At 44.4% G+C, this 24,673-nt stretch overlaps 1 protein-coding gene, 1 long non-coding RNA gene and 2 other non-coding genes across 7 annotated transcripts in view; 3 read left to right on the forward strand and 1 right to left on the reverse strand.

Annotated features, from left to right (window-relative positions):
- The first annotated feature begins 565 nt into the window (after positions 1-565).
- Positions 566-1,141, forward strand: LOC138807490 (uncharacterized). The gene is made up of 2 exons (XR_011366169.1): positions 566-838; positions 1,051-1,141. It is a non-coding gene; the product is annotated as an uncharacterized lncRNA (long non-coding RNA).
- Positions 898-967, forward strand: LOC138807522 (small nucleolar RNA SNORD104). Its single transcript, XR_011366190.1, has one exon. It is a non-coding gene; the product is annotated as a small nucleolar RNA SNORD104 (small nucleolar RNA).
- Positions 1,142-1,177: 36 nt separating the features above from the next.
- Positions 1,178-1,309, forward strand: LOC138807525 (small nucleolar RNA SNORA76). The gene has a single exon (XR_011366193.1). It is a non-coding gene; the product is annotated as a small nucleolar RNA SNORA76 (small nucleolar RNA).
- Positions 1,310-2,361: 1,052 nt separating this feature from the next.
- The window catches only part of Tex2 (testis expressed 2), a 108,530-nt gene continuing 86,218 nt past the window's right edge, over positions 2,362-24,673 (reverse strand). For 2 of the 4 annotated variants that reach the window (XM_069993082.1, XM_069993083.1), the window contains 5 exons: positions 14,315-14,447; positions 8,001-8,126; positions 6,735-6,944; positions 4,520-4,640; positions 2,362-3,725 (listed from right to left, as the gene is read on the reverse strand). In XM_069993082.1, the coding sequence (XP_069849183.1) occupies positions 3,603-3,725; positions 4,520-4,640; positions 6,735-6,944; positions 8,001-8,126; positions 14,315-14,447 (713 nt within the window). In that variant the 3' untranslated portion in view covers positions 2,362-3,602. Of the gene's footprint in view, positions 3,726-4,519; positions 4,641-6,734; positions 6,945-8,000; positions 8,127-14,314; positions 14,448-24,673 lie in introns of those variants that run through there. The other 2 variants (XM_069993084.1, XM_069993085.1) reach the window with 2 other exon arrangements.

Raw genomic sequence — 24,673 nt, forward strand, 5'->3', positions numbered from 1 at the left:
GACTTTCCTGCCTGGATTAACTTTGAACCTTGATTCTAAGATCTCAGCCTCCTGAGAGGCTAGGATGACAGGTGTGAGCCACAGGCGCCCGGCATCATTTTTTTATTTTATTTTTTGGGGGGGCGGGTGTTTTCGTTTTTCTAATCATTTCACAGCCTCAGCTCCTAGCCTGAGGGCTGGCACATTGTTTGTCTCCTGCTTGCAGTTTTCTTTTGTGTGCTGCGGAGAGACACCCCAGTTGCAGACTAATGGAGATGTGTAAAGAAACTTGTGCTGGGCACCAGTGGCTCATGTCTGTCATCCTAGCTACTCGGGAGGCTGAGATCTGAGGATCGCGGTTCAAAGCCAACCCGGGCAGAAAAGTTCACAAGATTCTTATCTCCAATAAACCACCAGAAAACCAAAAGTGGCGCGGAGGCTCAAAGTGGTAAAGCGCTCTCCTGGAGCAAGCCCAGGCCCAGATGTCAAGCCTCCCGACCGACGGGCGGGGCGCGGAGAGGAGGAGGGAGGAGAAGGGGAGGAGGAGGGGAGGAGAGGAGGGAGGAGAGAGAGAAGAAAAGAAAAAAGAAAAGAAACTCGTAAAAGTTGAGAACGTTGGTGCCAAACTCACTCCAAAACTCTCATCTCTATGGTCAAAGTGTGGCCGCTCTATACACTGGAGGACTCCGAAAATCCTCAGCCAATCATCAGACACATTTGTGGGCACGTCGCAGGAAGACTGACTTGCTATTGGCTAGTAAAAGTAAAGGCCGCCCAACGACTTCCGCTCCGCTCCTTTTAAGAACAAGCCGCACAGCCGCTCCATTCTTTCGAGACTACGGATCCGAGGAGGTGAAGTGTACGTGGTGTCCGGGTCGTTTGGCTGGTGGGCCTCGGGCGTGCTGGGGGTTATTTTCGGCTATGATGACTTTCCATTTCATGCACGCGTTAGACTGCTGATACTGGTGATGCGAACTGGAGTCTGAGCCGAGCAGGGGCCCAGTGGAGGGGGAGGGGAAGGGCTGGCGGGCCGGCGCCGCGCTCGCTCACCTGTCGCTCTTGTGTTTGCAGGGCCCTCCCCGTCGAGGACGCCAGTGTGCGCTCTGCGTTGCATTTTCAACCCCTCCCTGCCTCCGAGCGTCAATAAAGTGGCTTGACCCCCGCCCTGTTGTCCGTGTGTCTGTGTGCGGTCGAGGACGCGCCGCCTTTGAGCCCCCGTCGCGCCTGCGCGTGGCGCCGGGGGTCGAGCTGCGGCGCTAGAGCACGTGCTCGCGCATAACTGGGGCCGCCCGCCGCTCGCGGGCCGTCCTTTTAACCGCGAGCGACAATGCGACAAGGCCCCACGCGGGCTGGAACGACCCCTGGGGGGGGGCACACAATCTTACATCCTGCGGTTGGTGGGGTGCTATTTGGGTTTCCTGCACGTCAGTGTTGACGAGCGAGGGCGTCCCAGCCAGCATTACTGTGGAAGGGCCTGAGCTGCAGGAGCAAAGTTGCAGCCACCTTCTAAGCTTGAGGCCTACCTTGCCACCCCTATGGAAGTGGGAGGCCTGTAATCCTAGCAGAACAGACGGCCGAGGATCTAGGCTCAGTCAGGGCAGGAAAGTCAAGTGCAGTGTGATGACTCAAGTGGCAGAGGAGGAGCCCTTGAGCCGCCAGTGACAGCAGCTTTAAAAAGGACCACTGCGAGCCGCGTGCCGGAGCCTCATGCCTGTAATCTTAGCTACTCAGGAGGCTGAGATCTGAGGATCGCAGTTCAAAGCCAGGCCGGGCAGGAAAGTCTGAGACTCCCACTACAATGAGCCACCAGAAGAGTGGAAATAGCGCTGTGGCTCAAATAGTGGAGCACTTCCCTTGAGTTGAAAAGCTGAGAAACAGCGCCCAGGCCCAGAGCTCAAGTCCCATGACCAACCAAAAAGAGAAAGATCCCCTCCCTCTTCCCCCATAACCTTTACCTAAAATAGTCTGGGGAGGGTGCAGGAATCACTGGACATCATTGTAAAGTGGCTACTGCCTCTAAATCCCTGTTAGGACTTGTACTGAACCACAATGACTAGTGAGTAAATGAGGTCTGTTACTGCCAGGAAGTGCCCAAGAGTCCTACACTATACTGACAAAACAGGATTTGCTGGAAATAACTTAGATGCTTATCTGGTGTTTGACATGAGATTTATTTTGTGAAACAATTCAAGCGATTGTAAGTCCCCACATACTACTTGGTTAAGTGAAATAAGGTACAATCGTGTCATCTCTATATAGTGCATCTAGTCCTTTACCTTTAATTATTGCACGAAAGTTAAAGACCAGTGACAAGACATGCAAGCTTTTACCAGCAGGTCGGGTTACACAATGTGGAACAGTACACTGACTGGAATGGTCAAATAATTTGTCAAATGTTTTAATGATGCAATTAAGGAGTTCAGATACATTTTTTCAATATATTAATTTCTTTGAAGTCATGTTCAGGCAAGGTGCTGTTAACAAAAACCCACAATCAGCTTTGTCCCCAGATGTAAATTATCAAAAGTTACACAAGGTAATTTTGACATTGCAGTTTTAAATAAAATGTTTGCTTCCCAAAGTAATTACTATTAGAGGCCTCAAACTTGTAAACTAAATTATCTGACACAAATGCACAAAATTAAGTTGGCAACATTAAAGAAAGGTCACATGAATATCTTGAGATATGTAGTGTTTGATGTTGAGCAGTTTTCTGTTTTGGCCATCATCGAACAAAAACTGCCCACAAAACCCAATTCTGAACCAATTAGATTAACAAAGCTTTCAGATTCCCATATGAAGCTTTTACACAGTGATGGCAGAAAGACCTTGGGTCTGGTTTGACCCCACCCCATTCTGTACTGGGGAGAAACAATCGGTCATTGTGTGAAGTGTCACATGAATGTCACCTGTGCTGTTTCAAAACAACAATCAGGATTAATTAGAAGCAAGGTGATTGTACCTCATTGGTAAAAGGCTTCAGATGCTTTGATCTCATAGCTTTGCCTAATGTTCACATAAATCCCACTGACCCCACCCCAGCTGAAATTGTGTGTGTGTTCTATGGCTACTTGCTTCCAAAATGCACAATTGAATGTGAAAAAAGTATGCCTATCTCTTTACCACCAATGAAATGGTTCACAAAATTCCACTCCTCACATTACCACACTGACATTCTGAATGTGGAGGGCTGCTATCACAAAATGTAGAGTGAAAAAATGTTTCATTGTGCACCAGCTGCCTGAGGAAAAGCTTTGGAGGAGTCAAGGAGGCAGGGGAAGCCTTCCAGTTGCACAGCTTTGCTCTGAATGTGCTCATGTAACTGCCATAAAAAGTGGTAGACTTAAAAGCTGCAGTGTGAGTCACCTGTAACTTCTGGCTCCACCAAGATTCTTTCAGTCTCCTTTGCCAATCAAAGCTTTGCAGCAGACAATCCAGACACTCGTCATTGGATGCAGGGAATGACACTTCACAGTGGAATGGGCACCAACAGGCAGGGCAGAAGCAATCCTTTAAGAGACAGTGGCTGTGGCACAAATAAAGGCCAGTGCCATAGCACAGATGGCAGCCATGAACTCCACACCTCGAGTTAGGTCTCAATACTGAACATCTACTGTCACCCATCATAGCTGGTCAGTAGCCTCCAGTGAAGGGTCTTTCAGGAGGCAAGAAGTGGAACGAGGGTCCATGGCTGAGTGCATTATAGGGATATAAACATCATCCATGTTTGGCATGACGAAAACTTTCTGCAAAGAGATATTAAAGAATGGTCATGTGGAAGAAAGCCCAGCAGGCTGTATCGTCCTTCCTGCACATTCCAAACTAGTTCTCCCAAATAGTTTATAAAATTACTCATGAAGCAATAAATAACACTAATTTAGGAGAATTGGGTTAATCACCAAGAGTATTTTCAAATTAAGTCTAGAATGCATCAGTGAATTTATCCCTTTAAATCTTAGCAAGAAAATGCAAGCTAATTTTTTTTTATATCAAAACCATGCAAAGAAACATATGATAGACCTCTGACTTTGATAAATCAGTGAATGACATTAGTGGTACTTTGCTTATCCGTTTATACATTACTTTCCATGTAAATTTTGGCAGTGCATTCAATTTCAGCAATACTCACTCAAAGTAAGTGGGGTGCCATACGCAAATGTGTGTGTGTAGCAGTTATCTTTCAACTTCCCAACTGGTCCCTGCCCTTTTTTCCCTTCTGCTCTGTATAGCCCAAGATCACTAAAAGAGGTATAAACCCCCACAAATTCTAAAACAGAATCTAGGGATATAGAAGGAACAAGCTATCTGGGAATGAAAGGTATATGCCTGCAATCCCTCTGAAAACTACTTAATAATGCTCTGTGGATATTTTAGGGCATATATTACTGCACCTGAGATTGTATGCCAATGTTTGATTACATGTGTTCTTTCCCGGTTTGAAGGTCTATGCCTTTTATTTGACCCAGGTGAAGTTCAGGGCCTTTGTCCAGTCAGAGCTTCTATTCTTGCTGTAACCCGCAGGTAAACACTACAAGATTACCTGAAACTCTTGCTCCAGCCTCTTCTCTATCCAGTCTGTCACATGAACTAAAGTAACTTCTCTCTCTCCAAGTTTTGGCCGAGCTTTCAGCTCTACATATGGTGGTTTCCGGAAACCATACCTTTTTGAAGGAAACAATAATCATATTGTGAAGCAAAGAAAGAAAAAGAAGGCATTGGAACACACACTCCTCATTTTCAGGGGTTTTATATCGAGAGAGAGAGAGAGGAGAGAGAGAGAGAGAGAGAGAGAGAGAGAGAGAGAGAGAGAGAGAGAGAGAGAGAGAGAGAGAGAGAGAGAGAGAGAGAGAGAGAGAGAGAGAGAGAGAGAGAGAGAGAGAGAGTGTGTGCGTGTGTGCGTGCGCGCACATGCGCGTGCGCGCTATCAGGGCTTGAACTCTTCCTGGGAGCTGTCCTGTAGTCTTTTTTATTCAAGGTTGGCACTCTGCCACTTGAGCCACTTCTAGCTTTCTGCTGGTTAACTGGAGATGAGTCTCTCAGACTTTCCTGCCTAGCCTGGCCTCCTGAGTAGCTAAGTTTATAGGTGTGAACCACCAGGATGGACCTGGTTTATTCGACAGAGGCATTTCTAAGTACAAAATCTAAAAGACTGGCAGTAAGGAGAAGAAATCTATCAACTCAATTTTAGAACAACTTTTTTTTTTTTAAGGCTTGGAGGACTGTAAAGTAATAACAATAGTTATTTCTGGACTATAGAACTTTTAAATTTGTCTATTTTCATTCTTGTTTTTTTTTTTTTTTAGATCCCATCGTGGGGCCTGAACTCTGGGCCTGGGCGCTGTCCCTCAGCTCTTCAGCTCAAGGCTAGCGCTCTACCTCTTGAGCCACAGCGCCATTTCCAGCTTTTTTCTTTTTGCTTATGTGGTGCTGAGGAATCAAACCCAGGGCCTCATGCATGCAAGGCAAGCGCTCTATCACTGAGCCAGCCCCTGATCTATTTTCATGATTGAATATCCAATCTTTCACTTTTTATTTTAACCATGAAAGTATTACTTTTAAAAATGAGACTACAAAGATGGTTTTACTGAGGAATGCTAGCGCCGTCTCTGGTCAGTCAATTGAAAACCCTCTTCTGATCACTCATCAAAGCCTCCTGTACAAAGGACATGGATAGCATGTTGGTTTCCACAATGATGTATCACAGAACTGGGTTTTCACATGCATGTCAGTGATGATACAGTGAAGCCTCTTATGTGACTCATACACTTATGCCCATTTTATAGAACTTGGAATGCTGGTTTTAAATTGAGATTCAGAGAAATGCTGGATCCATGAATAATTTATTTCCCTGATTTTAGAACCTGGTTTAATCATTGTACTTTCCCACCAGCTTCTGAAACCTGGCAATGGACAGGCATACTTGTAAGCCTTGTAACTATGGTTGTCACATGTGGCTGGAGCTGAGAATCAACTCCTCAGACAGACCTCCCACCTGCAAATACCAAGTGCACATGCTCCAGCCTCCTCAACACCACCATCTCCCTCTAAGATCTTCCTAACTGCCTGGGCTCTGCTGAATGCGTGATCCCCATCTGTCAGTTAGGAATGACAGGGCACTTACCTCAGAGGATGCTAGGAGGACTAAACCGGTGGCACAGGTAGAGAATAAAGGATTCCTACAAATGGCAGCTATTATTACTGGTGGAAACTGGCTTTAGAGAAAAGACCAAGAAGACAACAATGCATCCCATACATCTCATAAATTCCCTTTAAGGGGCTGGGAAGGTGGCTCAGTGGTAGAGCGCTTGCCTTGCATGCCTGAGGCCCTAGATTCGATTCCTCAGCACCACATAAGCAAAAAGAAAAAAGGTGGAAGTGGCGCTGTGGCTCAAGAGGTAGAGTGCTAGCCTTGAGCTAAAGAGCTGAGGGACAGCGCCCAGGCCCAGAGTTCAGGCCCCATGACCAGACAAAAAAAAAGAAAGAAATTCCCTTTAACTCTTCCTGATGCATGAAAACGAATCCTTAAATGTGCATGAACCATTCACAGAGGAAAGTGGGTCAGATGATCTAACACCTACCATCAAGGTCACATGAAACACCATGGACACAAGCAGTCATGTCCAGGGTTACTAACACAAGTGCTCAGGTCCAAAGTTATGCAAGAACTTTTATCCAAGGTTGAGCCTGCCATATGGGGTTTCACAGTTACGCAACAAAGTTATGCCCTTGCTACATCTGAGGGCCCCTCTACGCACCAGATTCGGTCAGTTGGGGGGGGTGGAATGTTGACCGCCAAGGTTCCTCGACATTCTTGTACTTCAACAGTTAGCAGCAAAGGTGTATTGGAGACTTCTTCAATCTTCTTTTTAATGAACTCTGTCTCCGTTGCTTTCTGGAAATATTTTGACTTGGTAATTTTATCAACAAACCTCATAATCTTACTTGTCCGATGACCTCCAACATACCTTCAAACAAGGAACACCAAAGAGTATTGGTATTAACTTTGCACTGTCACTCACAAAAACTATGTGGCTATATATTAAGCTTCCTTTATAACAGTTTCTCCGTGGTGGCATGAATGGCTAACTCTGTGCCAAGGGCCGTCCTGTGCACTGTGGGATGGGTAGCAGTCTCCCTGGCCTCTGAGCATTCTCCCTAGTCATAATTGTCTCCAGACATGTCAAATGCCCCCTGTAAGAAACAAGTCACACGGTGTAGAAAACTACTAATCTAGAGAAGGTATCTCCCTAGGCCACTCAAATACTGAGTGCAAGCCGGGTGCCAGTGGCTCATGCCTGTAATCCTAGCTACTCAGGAGGCTGAGATCTGAAGATCATGGTTCAAAGCCAGCCTGGGCAGGAAAGTCTTATCTCCAATTAACCACCAGGCACTGGTGGCTCACACCTGTTATTCTAGCTATTCAGGAGGCTGAGATTGGAGGATCACAATTTGAAGCCAGCCTGGGCAGGAAAGCACCTAGCTCCAACACCACCACCACCAACAAAAACTCAGAAATGCAGCTGTGGCTCAAGTGGGAGAGTGTTTGCCTTGAGTTAAAAAAAAAAGCTCAGGGACAGCAACCAGGCCCTCTGAGTTCAAGCCCTAGGACCAGCACCCCAAAGGAAAATAAATCAGCTAACCATCCATAGTTTCTAAGTAAATAAATAAACAAGCAAACACATAAATACAATCAGGTGAATGTTCTAGCTCTGCGGGAACCAGAAGCTCAAGGCAGCAAGCAAGTGCATTGAGCTTCAGGGGGAGCACCGCTCTGCTGGCCACTAGGGGGTAGTAGTGTGCCTGCTCAGAACCACAAACATGCTCTGCAGTACAAAGTCGTGGAATTAGGATTCTCTTAAGGACAAAATGTTGTCTGAGTATTTTTTTCTTAGGGCTTAGAATTTAAACAAGCCACTGACTGACACTAGCTAGTAAAGTGTGAAGAAGAAGAGAGAGAAAGGGGAAAGGGCTCGCTCCCAGTCTGCTGACTCTGGAGCCTCCAGAAGCCCAGGTTTACTCACCCTTCAGCTCCTGGAATCAGCTGTTTATCTCCAGCACTGGGCTCTGGGGCATCATCTTCATCAGAGGAGCCAGCACTGGAAGATTCCTCATCGCTGTCGGCCAGACAGTAGGCCCTGGGCCTGCAACTGAACCAGGACAGAATCACCATGCAGTCTGCCATTGTCAGACTACACACATACGCCCAAGAGAGGGCACATGCATGCACACACTTAACCAAAAGGGTCAACATGGAACCTCTGCTACATGTTGCCACTGTCTCCAACCCTCCAGAAAGGAGCCAATCCAAGAGCCCTTGGACTGGCCTGCTGACTCGAAGCTTCCAGTGCCAAATCCCCTACAGACTGCAGAGGCCTTGGGCCAGGAAGAGTTTGCTTTGAGCATGCATCATCACAAGGACAGGTAAAGTGTGATGAAGTCACATAAAATGCAATGCAGTGCGTTGGGAATCAGCGGGAGCCAAGTGGGAGGATGAATGGAAAGAATAGATGGCAGCAGAGGTGCAGTGGAAGCTTATGTTGGTGACATGACCACCTCTCATGAAGGTGAATAGTGAGGTCCCTTGCTTCTGGCAGAGTCAACAACTATCCTACCTTGGTTATCATTTTAGACTCCATCCTAGTGAGATAACTTATCTGAATCCTTACCTGCCCTATGCCGTGTGTGTGTGTGTGTTTGTGTGTGTGTGCGCATGCAAGCATGCATGTCAGTAGTAGAGTTTGAACTCAAGGCCTTGAACTCTCACTTGGATTTTCTGCTTAAGGATACTGCTCTACCACTTGAGCCACAAACCCACTTCCAGCTTTAAAAAAATTTATTTTATTGTAAAGATGCTGTACAGAGGGGTTACAGTTACATGAGTAAGGAAATGAGAACATTTCTTGTCAAGCACTGTTATCCCCTCCTCCACTTCCAGCTTTTTTTTACCAAAAAAAATTGGATGTAAGTCTCCCAGACTTTCTTTCCTAGGTTGGCTTCAAACTGTGATCCTCAGATCTCAGCCTTCTAAGTAGGATTATAGGAGCGAGCCACCAGTGTCCAGCATGCCCTATTTTGAGGTCACAAAGAAAACCAACAATCACTAAGGACAAGTCATAGAACACTCAGGAAGTGACTGAAATGAGAACCCAGAGCCTTTTCTGGAAAAATACAAATTTAAAGGCTCATCTTTTTCATTAAAAACAGAGACCTCATTGAAGAGTGTCATTCTGCAGGGTGGAGAGTCAGTTTCTAGAGGCAGGGCTTCTTGATCATCAGTGGAGGTGAAGGATCAATGCTCCCCTCATAGGGGCCTGAGGATTCCTGACTGAGCTTGAGTCATATCAAAGGCAATTCCTTCCCTGGACTAGGGCTTTGCTTCTGAGAATTCTGGCAGGGCTTTGCCTCAGAGGAGACAACTAGGGATGAAATGAACAAAGGACACTAGTCTCTGAAGGCTACTAAGCAGCCAAATGGTCTGTAAGCAGAGGCTGGACCTTCTACTATAGACCAGGACAAAACTACACAGCCAAGGGAGGTTGTGGAACATGAGTTTCCCTGCAGCTTCAATCCTTTAGTTTTACTCTAAGGCATCCTTTGACCACCAAAGTCCACTTGGACATTATCTCCTGGCCAATGGGGGCCAAGGGCAGAACACACACACTAATAAGGCCTAAAGGTCTCCATCCAGCAGTACTCCAACAAGGCAGGAGGGTAGAACTGAAGCCTTAGGTCTGAAACAGGAGCCAAGCTGTAAGAGGATCCCACAGTGTTGTCCTCCCTGGCAGGACATGCAGATCCTGCTAACTCTGGCTCTGAAAGGTTAGAGCCAGCACTTTTCAGGCAAACTAGACTTTCATGTTAAAAGGAAGCAGAACAGAAGTCTCTAGTCCCTGACAATACCTAAAGGTCTCCTGCTTCTGGAATAGGTCTGGTCTGGCCAGTTCAGGAAGTGCTGCTTCTGTGAAACTCTTTATACTCACAAAACCATCTCAGGAGTTCCATGGTTAGGCTGCCCTCATAGGACTCTTGGGTTTCAAATACACATCGCAAAAATGTCATTCCCAAGAAAGCCTGTATTGGATCTCAGGATGAGGAAAGAAATTTACAGAGACATAAACTGCCAAGGATTATACAACTGCCCTACTTCTCCATCAGTAAAATGGCTCTGCTTTCTGGCTCACACCTCGTACTGCCAAGCATGGAAACTCCCAACAGCACAAGGCCTGGTCCTCATCCACAAAGTACAAAGGGCTGCTTGCAAGATCTGGGATCACAGAGAGATCTGCTGAGCTACCACCTCACATCCCCACCAGTGTGGTGGCGTCACACCCTGGACAGAAGATGCCAAGGGCTGAGGGCTGCAGTGAGCTCTCGGGTTCCCAAATTAATCCTCTGCAGGTCTGAGAAGGAGGAATTTGCAGCTTCATGTAAATAATTCAGATACTGCTGTATCAATTAAAGGATATCAAGTGACATGAAATTCTGATTTTGACCAAGTGCTACCTCTGCGGTCTGTGCTGGAAGCTATGTTCTGCAGCACCCAATACTGATAGTATGGCTAAGTGTTTGGCTGATAATTCAGTCTTTTTTTTTTTTTTTTGTCAGTCGTGAGACTTGAACTCTGGGCTTGGGCGCTGTCCCTCAGCTCTTCAGCTCAAGGCGAGCACTCTACCACTTGAGCTACAGCGGCACTTCCAGTTTTCTGGTGGTTTATTGGAGATAGGAGTCTCACGGTCTTTCCTGCCCGGGCTGGCTTTGAACCGCGATCCTCAGATCTCAGCCTCCTGAGTAGCTAGGATTACAGGCGTGAGCCACCAGCGCCCAGCTGATAATTCAGTCTTTATAACTGATATGCATTTCCTGATCTTGACCTTGAAGTTCCTGTCAGCAGGAACTTCAGAGAAAGACATCATACATCCTCAGAGGTGTGCCTGACGGTTTTAAATACACCTCAGAGTGTTAACTTCTCAGCAAATCATTTGAACAGGCTCATTCCAGCTGTACTGCCTCTCCTAAAAATCTTTTTGGAAATGCATCTGGAGTCAGACACCCACAAAAAGTATTTTTGTTGCTGATACTATCTTACTTCTTGGTCTCATAATCACCAACACCTCTGGCAACTTCTTAGCAATTTCAAAACCAATCATAAAGCAGGAATGATTTGCTGTTACTCAGGATGATTAAAAAAGGTCACAGAAAAAAAAAAGAAAAAAGAAAAAAAAAGGTCATAGACTCTGGATCTAATTCTAAAAAGCAGCTCCAAAAAAAAAAAAAAAAAAAAGCTTTCAAGTGAAGAGTGTATGCATAACTAGCCCTGTGAGGGGCCTACACTCATAAGAATATACTAATTTCTCTTTCTTTAAGAGCAATCAGTCTCATCCATCTGTCACACACACATACGTGTACACACACAAATGAGCTCAGTGCCAGGAACATCAGGAACCTGGGGATGGAAGAGATGACATAATGAACTAGTGACCAAATACGGAAGCCAGAGGACACAATAACACCTGGCAGGGGTACCTCACTCTTATGTCTCCCTTCACTTAAATACCCCCAACATGTAGAACATTTCTCTTTCTGACTCATTTAGGTCCTCTTTCAGGTCCTTTCCTAAAGTTCAGACGGCATCACTCCCTCCCTCATTTTTCCCTTTTTTGTGCCATGCTGGGGATGGAAGCCAGGGTCTCACACATTTGCATCATCTACCACTAACCAACATCCTCAGCCCCTAGACTTCATTTTGAGTAGCTTACTGCCCCCAAGTGACTGAACTCTATCTAGTATGTGACAAGAAGAGTATGTGGAAAGAAAAGAGCTTGAGGAAAGTGCCCACAAATACATCAAAGCTGTGCATGTCAGAGGGAAGTGACCCAATGGCATAAGGCAGCACAGATTTCAATTTCCATTTTACCCTTGGGGTGCCATAAACAAAGTTCCCACTAGAAAAAGGAACTTTTTATGGGCTAAGCAGTACTCTGTAGACTCCCCAAGAACGTAATCATTCACACATTTGAATAGGAACTGAAAAAAGCAGTGAGACAAGACATAAGGCCTGGACAGGCAGCCATGGGCTGAAGGCAGAGCCTGGAGAAAACAGCTGTGTGAAGCTGCCCCTCAGGTTTCATATGAAGGAAGATGTCCATGCTTGATAATAGCTACTATGCAAACTGATGTCTTTTCTTTCCTTAGCTACTCAGCCTCCAGGTGGTTCCATATGCTCATGACTGAAGAAGTAGATTCTAGAATTACTTCTGGGCTTAGGAGCTATGAGCCAACTGATGCATGGGGAGGTATTTTCTGTAAAGTTCCAGAGCTCTTGGATTCTCAAGGTCCTTTCTGCAAAACAGTACTAAGGGTCTATCTTTCCAGTCTTTTTCTCTCTGCCAAAAACATTACTTTTCTTAATTGTATTCTTGCTTCTAAAATTAAATAAAAGTCAAATATCTATCAATATGTAATTAAGCAACCTCACAGGAAGAAACAAAACATTTTATATCATTCTTCCAAATAATCACTTCAGAAATGTATTAAATATGATACCAACACATTCCTAAAGTAGAGAATGTTTTTAGTCATTCTAGAAGCATTCCTTCTTTGCTCAGGAATATACCCATCCCCTAAACAGCCAGAATTCAGGTACATAAAATTGTGTCAAGACTGCCAGATGAATAATGTAGGGAATGTGGAACACTCGAGTGGCAAAGGGACTTGGACTTGTTCCAATCAAATGGTCAAGACTTCTCTTCACCTCACACCACTGTATTGGCACAAGGGCTGTTTCCAGAAAGGGCTGAAATATATAAATGTTTGTGACCACAGACTGCTCTGTCACATTCCTTATTTGCTAGAACTCATTTTAAACTTATTATTAAATTTCAGTGCTGAAGAGCAAACCCAGGGTCTGCACCTGCTAGGCAACTGCTTAGCCATTAAGCTATAACTTTAGCCCAGTAGACTTCGTTTTTAAGCTTGTTTCATGTCTTAGACAGCTGGTTCTCCAACTCTGAGCTGCTTCTCAGCTGTGTGGGTGAGTGGTGTGGGGGTCAGACTACAGGGCTAGATCAAAACCCCAGCAATTCTAACCAGGGAAGTTAAGGAGACTTTTCCTGCCAGAAAAGCCTGTCTCTCTACTCTGGTTTCAGTGCTCTTGGGTCATGGACTTTGATTTCATGCCTGGGAACAAGAAGAAAGACTTCCTCATAGCATCATTTGGAATCAAATTAGATGAAGCACTCACAGGGTATGAAATGCTACATGTAGATTTGATAAATACCACTCACCAGAAAATAAAAATCCATAGATTGCCGAATCCAAATACATTTTAACAAATAGCAGAAAATAAAAGGAAAATAGCAGATAGAGGTTAGATTTCATCCAGCAGGTAATATTTTTCCAATTATTAAAACAGGAACATGTCATTAAGTAAATGGGATAAATCAGGATAATGAAAGGAAGAGAATGTCCTTAAAGGTATTACCCAGCTCCCCCAGGCTACAGTGATCACCAGCACAAATAAGAGCAAGGGAGTCTATAACTAAGCAAATATCCAAGAGCCTGTGTCTTGTATTTAAGACTCTATGGAGGAATGCGTTTCCCTGACATTATTGGTTCTATCCAAGGGGCACAGATCTGAGAAAAAGTTAATAAAACAACACTCATATAAATGTGCAGTTGGAGCACTCACTTTTAAGCTAGGTGGGAATATAAAAGTTTTACTTATCCTTCTGAGCAATAAAGGAAAGAAAAAAATCAAGCTCCATTAATTAACCTCACAATTTTGGAATATTTCTAAATCAGATGATTCTGGGCAGCAGATGCATTATCTACAAAGAGAAGACTTTACTAAGCAAATCAATATGGTATCATTTCAGGAGGTGCTTCTCGGAACACTTGTGGAGCATCTCTGGGCTACAACCCCAGCTATCTCATTATAAATAATTCTTGATTGGTGATTAAAGCAGCAGATCCCCAAAGACCTGAACCTGTTCCACATAGCACTGTTGTGGCTAAAGGTGAAGTAATAGTTTTAGAGTAGTGATTCGATTGGCAGAGCAGGTAATGTTCAGATGAATCTGTCCTGCTTGTCTTAGTTGTGATGCTTTCTGGGTAACTGAGACAGTTATGTCCCTGACAGTGCTAATGTCAAAAGGTACTGTGTGCTATCACAGCTGAGCAAAGGACAGAGGGAGACTCACAGTTGTGTGGTCTACAGCTCTTACACTGGAGCTTGCTTGCCAGCTAAGGACTCACACCTCAGACCTGTTTCTCAAAGACTTAGGGGAGAGGCTAGTTTCCCAGGATTGAGTTAGTAAATTTATATATTGCCCCTTACCCTTCTTTGCCAATTTCTCCAACCTTCAGGGCTTCAACAAGAGGCTCTTTACCTAGTTTGGTCAAATTCATTTTGGTCTCGAGAGTCATCAGAAAGGACCCATTGTAGGACATTTCCAAATTGATCCAGAGTCCTGGAGAAACAGTGGAAAAAAAAAAAGTTTTCCCCCCTAAAAAAACATGCCTATAAATAACAGTATTTAAAACTTGTATTTTAAATGATATAAGTGGGTATCATGCTCCAAGTCTGCATAGGGCTTGTATTACAAACAGGGGAGAAGGGTAGTAGGAAGGAGTGCTCTAGAATATCCATGTGCAGAAGGACCGAAATAGCCCACATATGGCAGGTGACCAGCACTGCAGTTCATACAACGGTCAGTAAACTAAGCATATATGACTGCACTGGAAAGGCCCCACATTCTGGTTTCTCCTCACATTTAGTACAGAAACACATGCTCAAGGCATGTGCCAGTGGCTCACATCTGTAATACTAACTACTAGGAAGGTGGAGATTGGAGGGATTGTGGTTTGTTTGAAGCTATCCCAAGCAAAAAATTCACGAGACCATGTCAACCAGTAGCTGGGTGTGCTGGAGTTTTCTTGTCACCCCATATAGATGGGGGACTGAGATTATAGTTCTAGACCAGCCCAGGGGGAAAAAAAAAAAAAAGTTGGTGTCTCTAGCTCAACAGAAAAGAATGAGCATGGTGACATGCACCCGTCACCCCAGCTACCATGGGAAGAGGTAACAGGTGAATAATAGTCCAGGCTAGTCCTGGCAAAAAGGAAGAGCTTATCTCAAAAGTGACCAGAACAAAAAGGGCTAAAAGTGTGGCTCAAGCTGTAGAGCAATTGCTTAGCAAGTGCAAGGCAAGCCCTGATTTCAAATCCTAGTCCTGCCAAAAAAAGAAAACATGCCCAAGTGGAACACATCGGACTGCCAATGGCTTGTCAGTTACAAGGTAGAAGGGAAGTGTGGAGACTTACACTGTGAGAGAGTGGTTCCTTAAAAACACATCAGAGAATTACTACCAAAATTATCCAGTATTTAGAAGAGGGGACAAAATAATAGATCAGATTTAGTGTGATAAGACCAAAGTAGTGGCAAAACTTTTAGACCCCTTTCTTCCTGGAAATGGCCTAGTAATGGAAACAAAAGGATGACATTTCGGGGCTGGGAAGGTGGCTCAGTGGTAGAGCACTTGCCTTGCATGCTCAAGGCCCTGGGTTTGATTCCTCAGCACCACATAAGCAAAAAGAAAAAAGCCGGAAGTGGCGCTGTGGCTTAAGTGGTCGAGCGCTAGCCTTGAGCTGAAGAGCTGAGGGACAGCGCCCAGGCCTGGAGTTCAGGCCCCACGACCGGACCAAAAAAAAAAAAAAAAAAAAAAAAAAGATGAAATTTCAATTTCGAGGATTATCTAGGTAAAGTCAGGATCCACTTGATAACTGGGTTTAAAAAATCTATTTCTGGATGCCAGGCGCTGGTGGCTCATGCCTGTAATCTTAGCTATTCAGGAGGCTGAGATCTGAAGATCGTGGTTCCAAGCCAGCCCAGGCAGGAAAGTCCGTGAGACTCTTATCTCCAATAAACCAGAAAACCGGAAGTGGCGCTGTGGCTCAAGTGGTAGAGTGCTCGCCTTGAGCTGAAGAGCGCAGGGACAGTGCCCAAGCCCAGACTTCAAGCCCCACAACCAACCAAAAAAAATCTATTTCTGGGTTGGGAAGGTGGCTCAGTGGAAGAGTGCTTGCCTTGCATTCATGAGGCCCTGGGTTCAATTCCTCAGCATCACATAAACAGAAAAGGCTGGAAGTGGTGCTATGGCTCAAGTGATAGAACGCTACCCTTGAGCTGAAGAGCTGAGGAACAGCGCCCAGGCCCAGAGTTCAGGCCCCATGACCGACAAAAGGCTCATGCCTAGAATTTTAGCAATTCATAAGGAACAGACTAGGACTGCCAGACTGGGCAAAAATGTATTTTAACCAATAAACCAGCATGGCAGCATGCACCTATGAGGCCAGTTCCAGCAAAAAGTGAGACCCTAATCTGAAAACCTAAAAGTAAAAATAAAAGAGCTAGAGACATTGCTCTTTTGAGTAGGCCCCTAAGCTCAAACCCCAGTACAGCTGAAGAAAAAGACAGACACTGTTAAGCTCAAGTCTAAAAGGTTTTTAGTTTGTTGGAATTTTACTGGATAACACTGATTAAGGCCGAAAATGCAAACAGGGTCATCCTGGGACCTTCGCTACAGAAGACACCTGTGAGCAGATTAAGACAGGGTATGCTGTGTTTTTTTAGACCCAGAGCTTGGGGGGAGCTCCAAATGTAAACCTTCAAGTATGTTTATTTGAATGTTTATAAACTACAAATCTGCATAAGACAAATGACAACATCTAAAAGGAGGCAGGAAACATTATTTATACACAGCAGCCTTTTTCAAGAGATTACAGTAAATAACCCCTTCCCTACAGGCTACTCCCTCAGATAAAAGCACTGCTTAATCCCAAAAAGCACTAATGGTGAAACCCCCCAAAGAAGGCACAATAATTTCTATCTGGTTTTCAACAAATGCTCTTTGTTGTACATGAAAGTGATTATTTCCTATGAAGGACCAACAACTAATTGAGGGATGTGCAGGTCAACTGTGACCGCTTTGCAGAACATTTATGAAACTGCTTTGTTCCCTCCCTGCTTACATTAAGCAGCTCAAAAGCATTCACTAGCTTGTTTTCAAAATACTGTTACTGGAAATAAAAGGCACATCTGCTTCAGTAACGGCATTTACTCATTGATCACTTCCAGTAGAAAGGGGATTAGGGGCTGGATATTAATTTACACTCCGTAACATATAAAGAACATCAATAAAGAAGCTATTTCTTGTTATGCACTATCTCCAGCTTTTTCCAACCTGAGAATTACAGGTTTAAATGATCTGGCTATTGTAACAGACTCAACCTACCAGGCTACTACACATATACAAATGTAATCATGTTTTTTGGAAATCCTAGTTAGGTTTCCAATAAGTATGAACAGTATGCATTGCCTATGAAAACTGTCATATTAGGGGCTGTGGGTGTGGGTCAAGTGGTAAGGCACCCTGAGTTGAAACTCCAGTCCCAGTACCCTCCCTGGAAAAAAAAAAAAGCATCAGACTGAAGATAACAGAATTTCACTTCTTCCAAAATGGAATGTTTCGTTATTTTAGGATCAAGAATGTATGAACAGCCAGCTGGCTGGTGTGGCTATAATCCTAGCTACTCAGAATGGAGGTTCAAAGCCAGCCCAGAAAGTAAAGTCCTTGAGACTCTTATCTCCAGTTAACCAACAGAAAACTGGGAGTGGAGCAGTGGCTCAAGTGGTAGAGTGCTAGTCTTGAGCAAGAAAGAAGGTCACCAGGGATAATGCCTAGGCTCTGAGTTCAAGTCTCAGGACCGGTGCACATATGCGTGCATGCAACACCACACACACACACACACACACACACACACACACACACACACACACACACACACACACACACACACACACACACACACACACACACACACACACACACACACACACACACACACACACACAGTCATAGTAAACTGCTGGCTCAGACCTATCACCACACACACACACACAGAGACACACACACACAGAGACACAGACACACAGACACACAGACACAGACACACACACACACACACACACACACACACACACGTCATAGTAAACTGCTGGCTCAGGCCTATCACCAAGACATTCCTCCCAAGGGATATAGTCAAGTCCAACTGCTAGGAGTGGACAGGAACCCAGGCAGCTTGTCTTTCTACCTCAGCTTCAAAGAGTGAGGGGCAAGGACAACTACTACCACCAGCACCACTGCTCAGGGGCCACTGTAGCAGAAATGACTGCTCACTCCACAAACACTTATTGAGCTCTTACTACACAGAATCAAGAGTTGAAGACACTCTGAGGAACCCCCGCCCTGGGGAAGTACATGCTTAAGAAAAAAAGAGGGCCTCAACCATGCGGGCAGCTAGATTATGATGGCCAAGAGATAAGAAAGGTGCCTGGCTGCCTGTCCCCAGAGACAAGGGGAGCCATAAGCCATAACCCAAACAGATGACGTTCTGCCTCCCCTCCACCATCCCCATTGCTCAGTAACTGTCTTACCATGACACATAAATCTGTCCCTTCACATAGCAGCTCCTGTCTTCAGTGCTAAAGCTCTCACTCTCTAGGGTAGCTTAACAGGGCACCTACTACTTGGAAAGCTTTAAGAGACACACCCTAAAAAGCCTTGCATATCTGAACTGATCCACATATTCCTTGCTGTTCTGTTTCCCTCTCTCTCTAACTATTAATGGAGGATTTTCACTCAGAAAGCCAGCATTTGGCATACAACGAACAAAATCCCTTAGAATGGAACATCTGATAACTAATACATATCAGATCAGATGCTAGAGTTACTGGTCCCGACTGCCCGAGTGATTGTTTTGTTCCTGGCAAGCAGACTGGTGGCATATTGCTCACTCAGATACCACAGAAAACTAGAAATTCCTTGAATTTGGATGTGTCTTTTATAATATCATTTTTAGCTCTCTCTCCTCCCTACAACTATTCTCTAAAGCTTTGTCTCTTCAATTATACAGCCACAAATCAGCCCCCTTGCTGCTACTATTCCAATGAAATTCCACAAGAGGATATTTTCCTCATTGCCACACATACTGATTTTTCTTTCTGCAACACCATGAGTTAGGGGGGTATATTGTCATTTCTGCCAGCACTGAACTCCATAGTTGACCCTACTTTAAGTCCAGGAAGAACAGATAAGATCACTATAGCTGTTCCTCAAGTGCCTTCTCTTTAAGAGGGTACAGTGGGAGGGAAGGACAGGCATGGTCTGAGTCTGGCAATATCAGTTTCAATCCCAGCACTAGAAAAAGGCACCAGACATGAGACTGCCAGGTCTGCAACATGTGCAGAGATTGATACCAGAAGTCACAAGTAAGAGCATCTCTGGACACAGACAAGGTTTCCGTTCCTGTGAGACATGGTAGTTCTCAGATTCTTTTCATAAAATCTGAGACCTTCAATCAAAACTTAGTTTTGTAACCAGACAAAAACCAATCCATCCCTCTCTTCAAGAGGGACACTTAATGATTCTTTGGGGACTTGTGGTAGAAATCTATGAAATCTATCAGTTCTAACACCTCTAATTCCAGGCACAGAGATGACGTCCTTGTTGATAGGAAAGGGTCCTCACTGAGGCCTTTCAGAAGCTTCACAAGCCACAAAACGTAGCAGCATTGGGTCTTGGTGGCTCATGCCTGTCACCCCAGATACTCAGCACCCTAGTTATTCAGGAGACTGAGAGCTGAGAATCCCAGTTGGAAGCCAGCATAGGCAGGAAAGTCCATGAGACTCTTATCTCCAATTAACCATCAGAAAACTAGAAGTAGTGCTATGGCTCAAAGTGGTAGAGCATTAGCCTTGAACAAAAGAGATCAGGGATAGCACCTAAGCCCTAAGTTCAGCCTCATGACCAACCAAAAAAAAAGTAAACAAACAAACAACTATAACAAAAACCTTAGCAGCAGCACAGACACCAATAGCCCAATATGTGGCCACATCTATTAATGTTTAGTCCCAACCAGGACTGCCTAAGGCAGACCCTACTGTGCTAGTATTCATGGATGAGGAATCTGTGGTGTGCACAGTTAGTAGCCTGTGGCTATGTTAAAGGAGCATGGCCCAGTCACAGGGGGATGGCAGCAAAGCCAGTGCTCTTGCGGGCCTCCAATCCAGACCTGAAACTTGTAGAACAGGACGGAAAGGTGAGATTATTGATGGGCTCTGGACTTTGCCTTGTACAAACATGCTAAGTCTAGCTAGGGAACTCTGGTTGATCTTCAGTCCAAATCACCAATCTGCCCCATTCCTATAGGGTTTTGAAAAGGAGTTCTACATTCTTCATTAATATGTGACTTAAAAATGAAAAGATCAGGGGCTGCGAAGGTGGCTCAGTGGTAGAGTGCTTGCCTTGCATGCATGAGGCCCTGGGTTCGATTCCTCTGCACCACATAAGCAAAAAGAAAAAGCCGGAAGTGGTGCTGTGGCTCAAGTGGTAGAGTACTAGCCTTGAGCTGAAGAGCTGAGGGACAGTGCCCAGGCCCAGAGTTCAGGCCCCACGACCGGACCCCCCCAAAAAAAAAAAAAAGAAAGAAAAGATCAGAAATGTACCCCTCAAAAATAAGCCTGGCTATCTCTAAACAGAGGGATAGTCACATTTTCCTCTTTACCTTTTATAGCTAATTCGGTTTCCTTACATGCATGTTTGCTCAATGAACAAATGTAAACATCACTCTTAAAAGACTTAATAAAATGTCTTGAAAGATCTTGGTTCAGCCATCCACATCCTAAACTCTGCAACAGCAGCACTGATGGTAATAATAACCAAGAGTAAAATAATAATAGCCAGAGCCTATAAAGTACCTGCCTTATTCAGGTGCTATTTGTACATACTGCTTGCACTTTTTTTTTTTAATTTTTATTGTAAAGGTGATGTACAGAGGAGTTATAGTTACTTAAGTCAAGTAATGAGTACATTTCTTTTTTTTTTTTTTAGGTCCGGTCGTGGGGCCTGAACTCTGGGCCTGGGTGCTGTCCCTCAGCTCTTCAGCTCAAAGCCAGCATTCTACCACTTGAGCCACAGAGCCACTTCCAGCTTTTTTCTTTTTGCTTATGTGGTGCTGAGGAATCAAACCCAGGGCCTCATGCATTCAAGGCAAGCGCTCTACCACTGAGCCACCCTCCCAGCCCCATGAGTACATTTCTTTATGAACAGTGTCACCTCTTCTCTTGTTTTCTCCCAGTTTTTCCTTCCCAATCCCCTTCCTCTATAAGATGTATAGTTGTATAGTGAATATCACTAGACACAGTATTTACCCTTTGTCCCACCATTTGTGATGCCCTTACCCCCCAAAAAACCAGATTAATTTATATACAAGACAAGTGTAACAAAAATGTGTAACTCATGTAATCTTTGTGAAAGCTATGGAGTAGGTGCTGTGAGGGTCCCTTGAAAAAGAGCTGAAGCACAGAGGGTTGGGAACTTGCCCAAAGCCATGAGCTTGTGAGCCTTGTGTTCTGGCTCCAGGACCTCATTCTAGATTATATTAAGAAGCACACTAGCATTATCTAAGAAAAAATGTTCTCTTTACCTGACTTACTAGAACGGAGTAATACAATCAGCTCTGGCCCCAAATATCCCTTCTGAGATACGGGCCTCCAGCAAGCAAGCATAAATTGGGACCTGGTTTTTTGTTTGTTTGATTTTGTTTTTTGTTTTGCCCATGTTAGGGCATGAAATCAGGGCCTGAGTTTTTTTTTTGCTCAAAGCTAGCACTTGAGTCACAGCACCACTTCTGACTTTTTCTGCTTATGTGGTTATGAGGAATCAAACCCAGGGCTTCATGCATGCTAGGCAAGCACTCCACCACTGAGCCACACTCCCAGCCCAGGAGCCTGTTTCTTAAAAGGGCATCAGAGAATCCCATGGGAGTGCCTCTCCTTGGAGACACTAAAATCTCCTCGCTTGGGCTGTGCTTCACTGAGAACTCAGGTTCAGTTTTAGTAAATCACTCTGGGTTTCAATTCCTTTCAAAGGAGAAGCTCTTCCGTAGAGCAACAGAATTCAAAATATTGTACAATGACTTTTGTTAATGACTAACCACATATAGAGGGTGCCCTACAAGACTGTTTTAGTCATAGTAGTCTTAGTTTGGGGAAGCACACTCTATGATGTTTGCATGAAGAAATCAACTAGTGACTCTGTTCTTAGAATATGCCTCTGTCATTAGGGAACAAGTGAGTGCATTCTTTTGTTTCTATTTTACCATACATACATACATTCTTTGTAGACTTGGAAAGATTTAATGGATCAAACTTAACCATACAACCTTTATGGAGTTTTTTGTTTTGTTTTGTTCCTATCTCTGTAACATTTCCTCCTTAGTTATCCATGTAGGCAGATCTCTAAAACTTGCCTTGAAAGAAGTCTCAGATGGATTAAAAATCATGAAAGCTTTGATATTTATAGTTGAAATGTCTTGCCCCCAGCTCCTGCTCATGAGGAACAGGAAAGAAGTTCAAAATTTAGGTCTTGAATTATCCTCAAAGTCTGACCAAAGCAGCGGGAGATCAGAGAGTTCAAAGCCACAGGGATACTTTTCTTACATGCCACAAAGCCCTCCGTGGCCCTATACCCTCTCCTTGAAAATTCTTATTAGTTCAGCAAAGAACAGTTCTTAGATAAGAGAGTGCTAGCACATTAGAAAATATAGCATGTCTACATATTTAGCTTTTTTTTTTTTTTTTTTGTCGGTCGTGGGGCTTGAACTCTGGGCCTGGACACTGTCCCTCAGATCTTCAGCTCAAGGTGAGCGCTCTACCACTTGAGCTACAGCGCCACTTCCGGTTTTCTGGTGGTTTATTGGAGATAGGAGTCTCACGGTCTCTCCTGCCCGGGCCTGGCTTGGAACCGCAATCCTCAGATCTCAGCCTCCTGAGTAGCTAGGATTACAGGCGTGAGCCACCAGCGCCCAGCTTACATATTTAGTTTTTAAAAGCCTGACTCTCAGGAAGTTTGGGTGAGCTGATCATTTATCAGCGTGATACCAGTCAGTTTGCCTGAAGAGGCAAAGACCAAAGGGCAACAGAGAGGAAGGCAAGGGAGATAGCTTTTTACATCAACGAGATGGATCAGAGCTATGCAGCTAACACATCAATGCAATATCTTTTAAAATTGTGCATGTTACTAAAAACTCCATCTAAACCACCTGCAAGAGTTCCAATCTTGCCTGGTTTTCCAGTGAACCAGAAATTACCAAAACCCAGCAGCACTCAGATTCACCAAGATGCAGATGTAATTGAGGGGTGAGATCTGAACATGTAGGTATCATGTAGACTTCTAGATTTGCCAATACTCTTATCTGTCTTTCTCTGAAATCAATCAGATGATCAGTGTACTGTCAGGTGAAATATTACTAGAAAGATCTGCAGAGCTGTTAACTGTAGAGTCAGAAAAACCTGCTCATGGGGCTGGGAAGGTGGCTCAGTGTTAGAGCACTTGCCTTGCATACATGAGGCCCTGGATTCAATTCCTCAGCATCACATAAGCAAAAAGAAAAAAGCCAGAAGTGGAGCTGTGGCTCAAGTGGTAGAGCGCTAGCCTTGAGCTGAAGAGCTGAGGGACAGCACCCAGGCCCAGAGTTCAGGCCCCACGACAGGACCCCCCCCCCAAAAAAAAAAAAAACAAAAAAAAAACCTCATATTTACCTCAAATATAACTGGAAAAAAATCATTTAACTAAATACACTCAAGAGTCACCTGATAAATCAATATGGAAAAAAATTGTTTTTGTTTTTTTTTTTGGTGCTGGTCCTGTGGCCTCAACTTAGGGCCTGGGTGCTATCCTTATCTTTTTCACTCCAATCTGGCATTCTTGAGCTACATCTCCATTTCCAACTTTTTTTTTCCTTTTTTTCTTCCAGGGCTGAGGACCGAACCTAGGGCTTTGTGCGCGCCAGGCAGGCGCCCTTCCACTGGGCTAAACCCCCAGCCCCTCCATTCCCAACTTTTTTGCTGGTTAGTTGGAGAAAAAAATCTCAGACTTTCCTGCCCAAGCTGGCTTCAAACTATGATCCTCAGATCTGTCTCCTGAATAACTAGGATTACAGGCATGCTCAGAGAAAAGTTACTCCTATACCTTACCAATTCTAAAAAACATTGACTTCCATTCCCTTGAAATTCTGTATTTCCTTTTTTCCCACCTTGTTCCTGGGCTAGTTTGGGAATAAGGTAAATAGGGTGTGAGTGGATAGGGGTTCAGTAGCAAGGGCTGCTACAGTAAAGAAAATGATGAGACTTTTCCTACATGTCAACAGGCTATTGCTCCATATACTTGGCCTAGTTCTCCTTTTTACTGTTTTCCCTGCTGAGATCCTTTTAAGACTACATGACACTAAAGACATAAATCTTTACATCATCCTCATAATTCTTTTTGATTCTCTCCACATTCAGATTTTTTTCCTTCATTCATAGAGTCAAGTGTTGATAAAGTATCAGTAGCATGTTTAAAAACTTAAATCTGAGGGCTGGGAAGGTGGCTCAGTGGTAGAGTGCTTGCCTTGCATACTTGAGGCCCTGGATTCGATTCCTCAGCACCACATAAGCAAAAAAGAAAAAAGCCGGAAGTGGCGCTGTGACTTAAGTGGTAGAGCCCTAGCCTTGAGCTGAATTGCTGAGGGACAGCGCCCAGGCCCAGAGTTCAGGCACCACGACCGGACCCAAAAAAACAAAAACAAAAAACTT

Source organism: Dipodomys merriami, unplaced genomic scaffold (assembly GCF_024711535.1).
Source record: "Dipodomys merriami isolate MVZ:Mamm:240054 unplaced genomic scaffold, mDipMer1.0.p SCAF_42, whole genome shotgun sequence".
Classification (NCBI taxonomy): Eukaryota; Metazoa; Chordata; class Mammalia; order Rodentia; family Heteromyidae; genus Dipodomys; species Dipodomys merriami.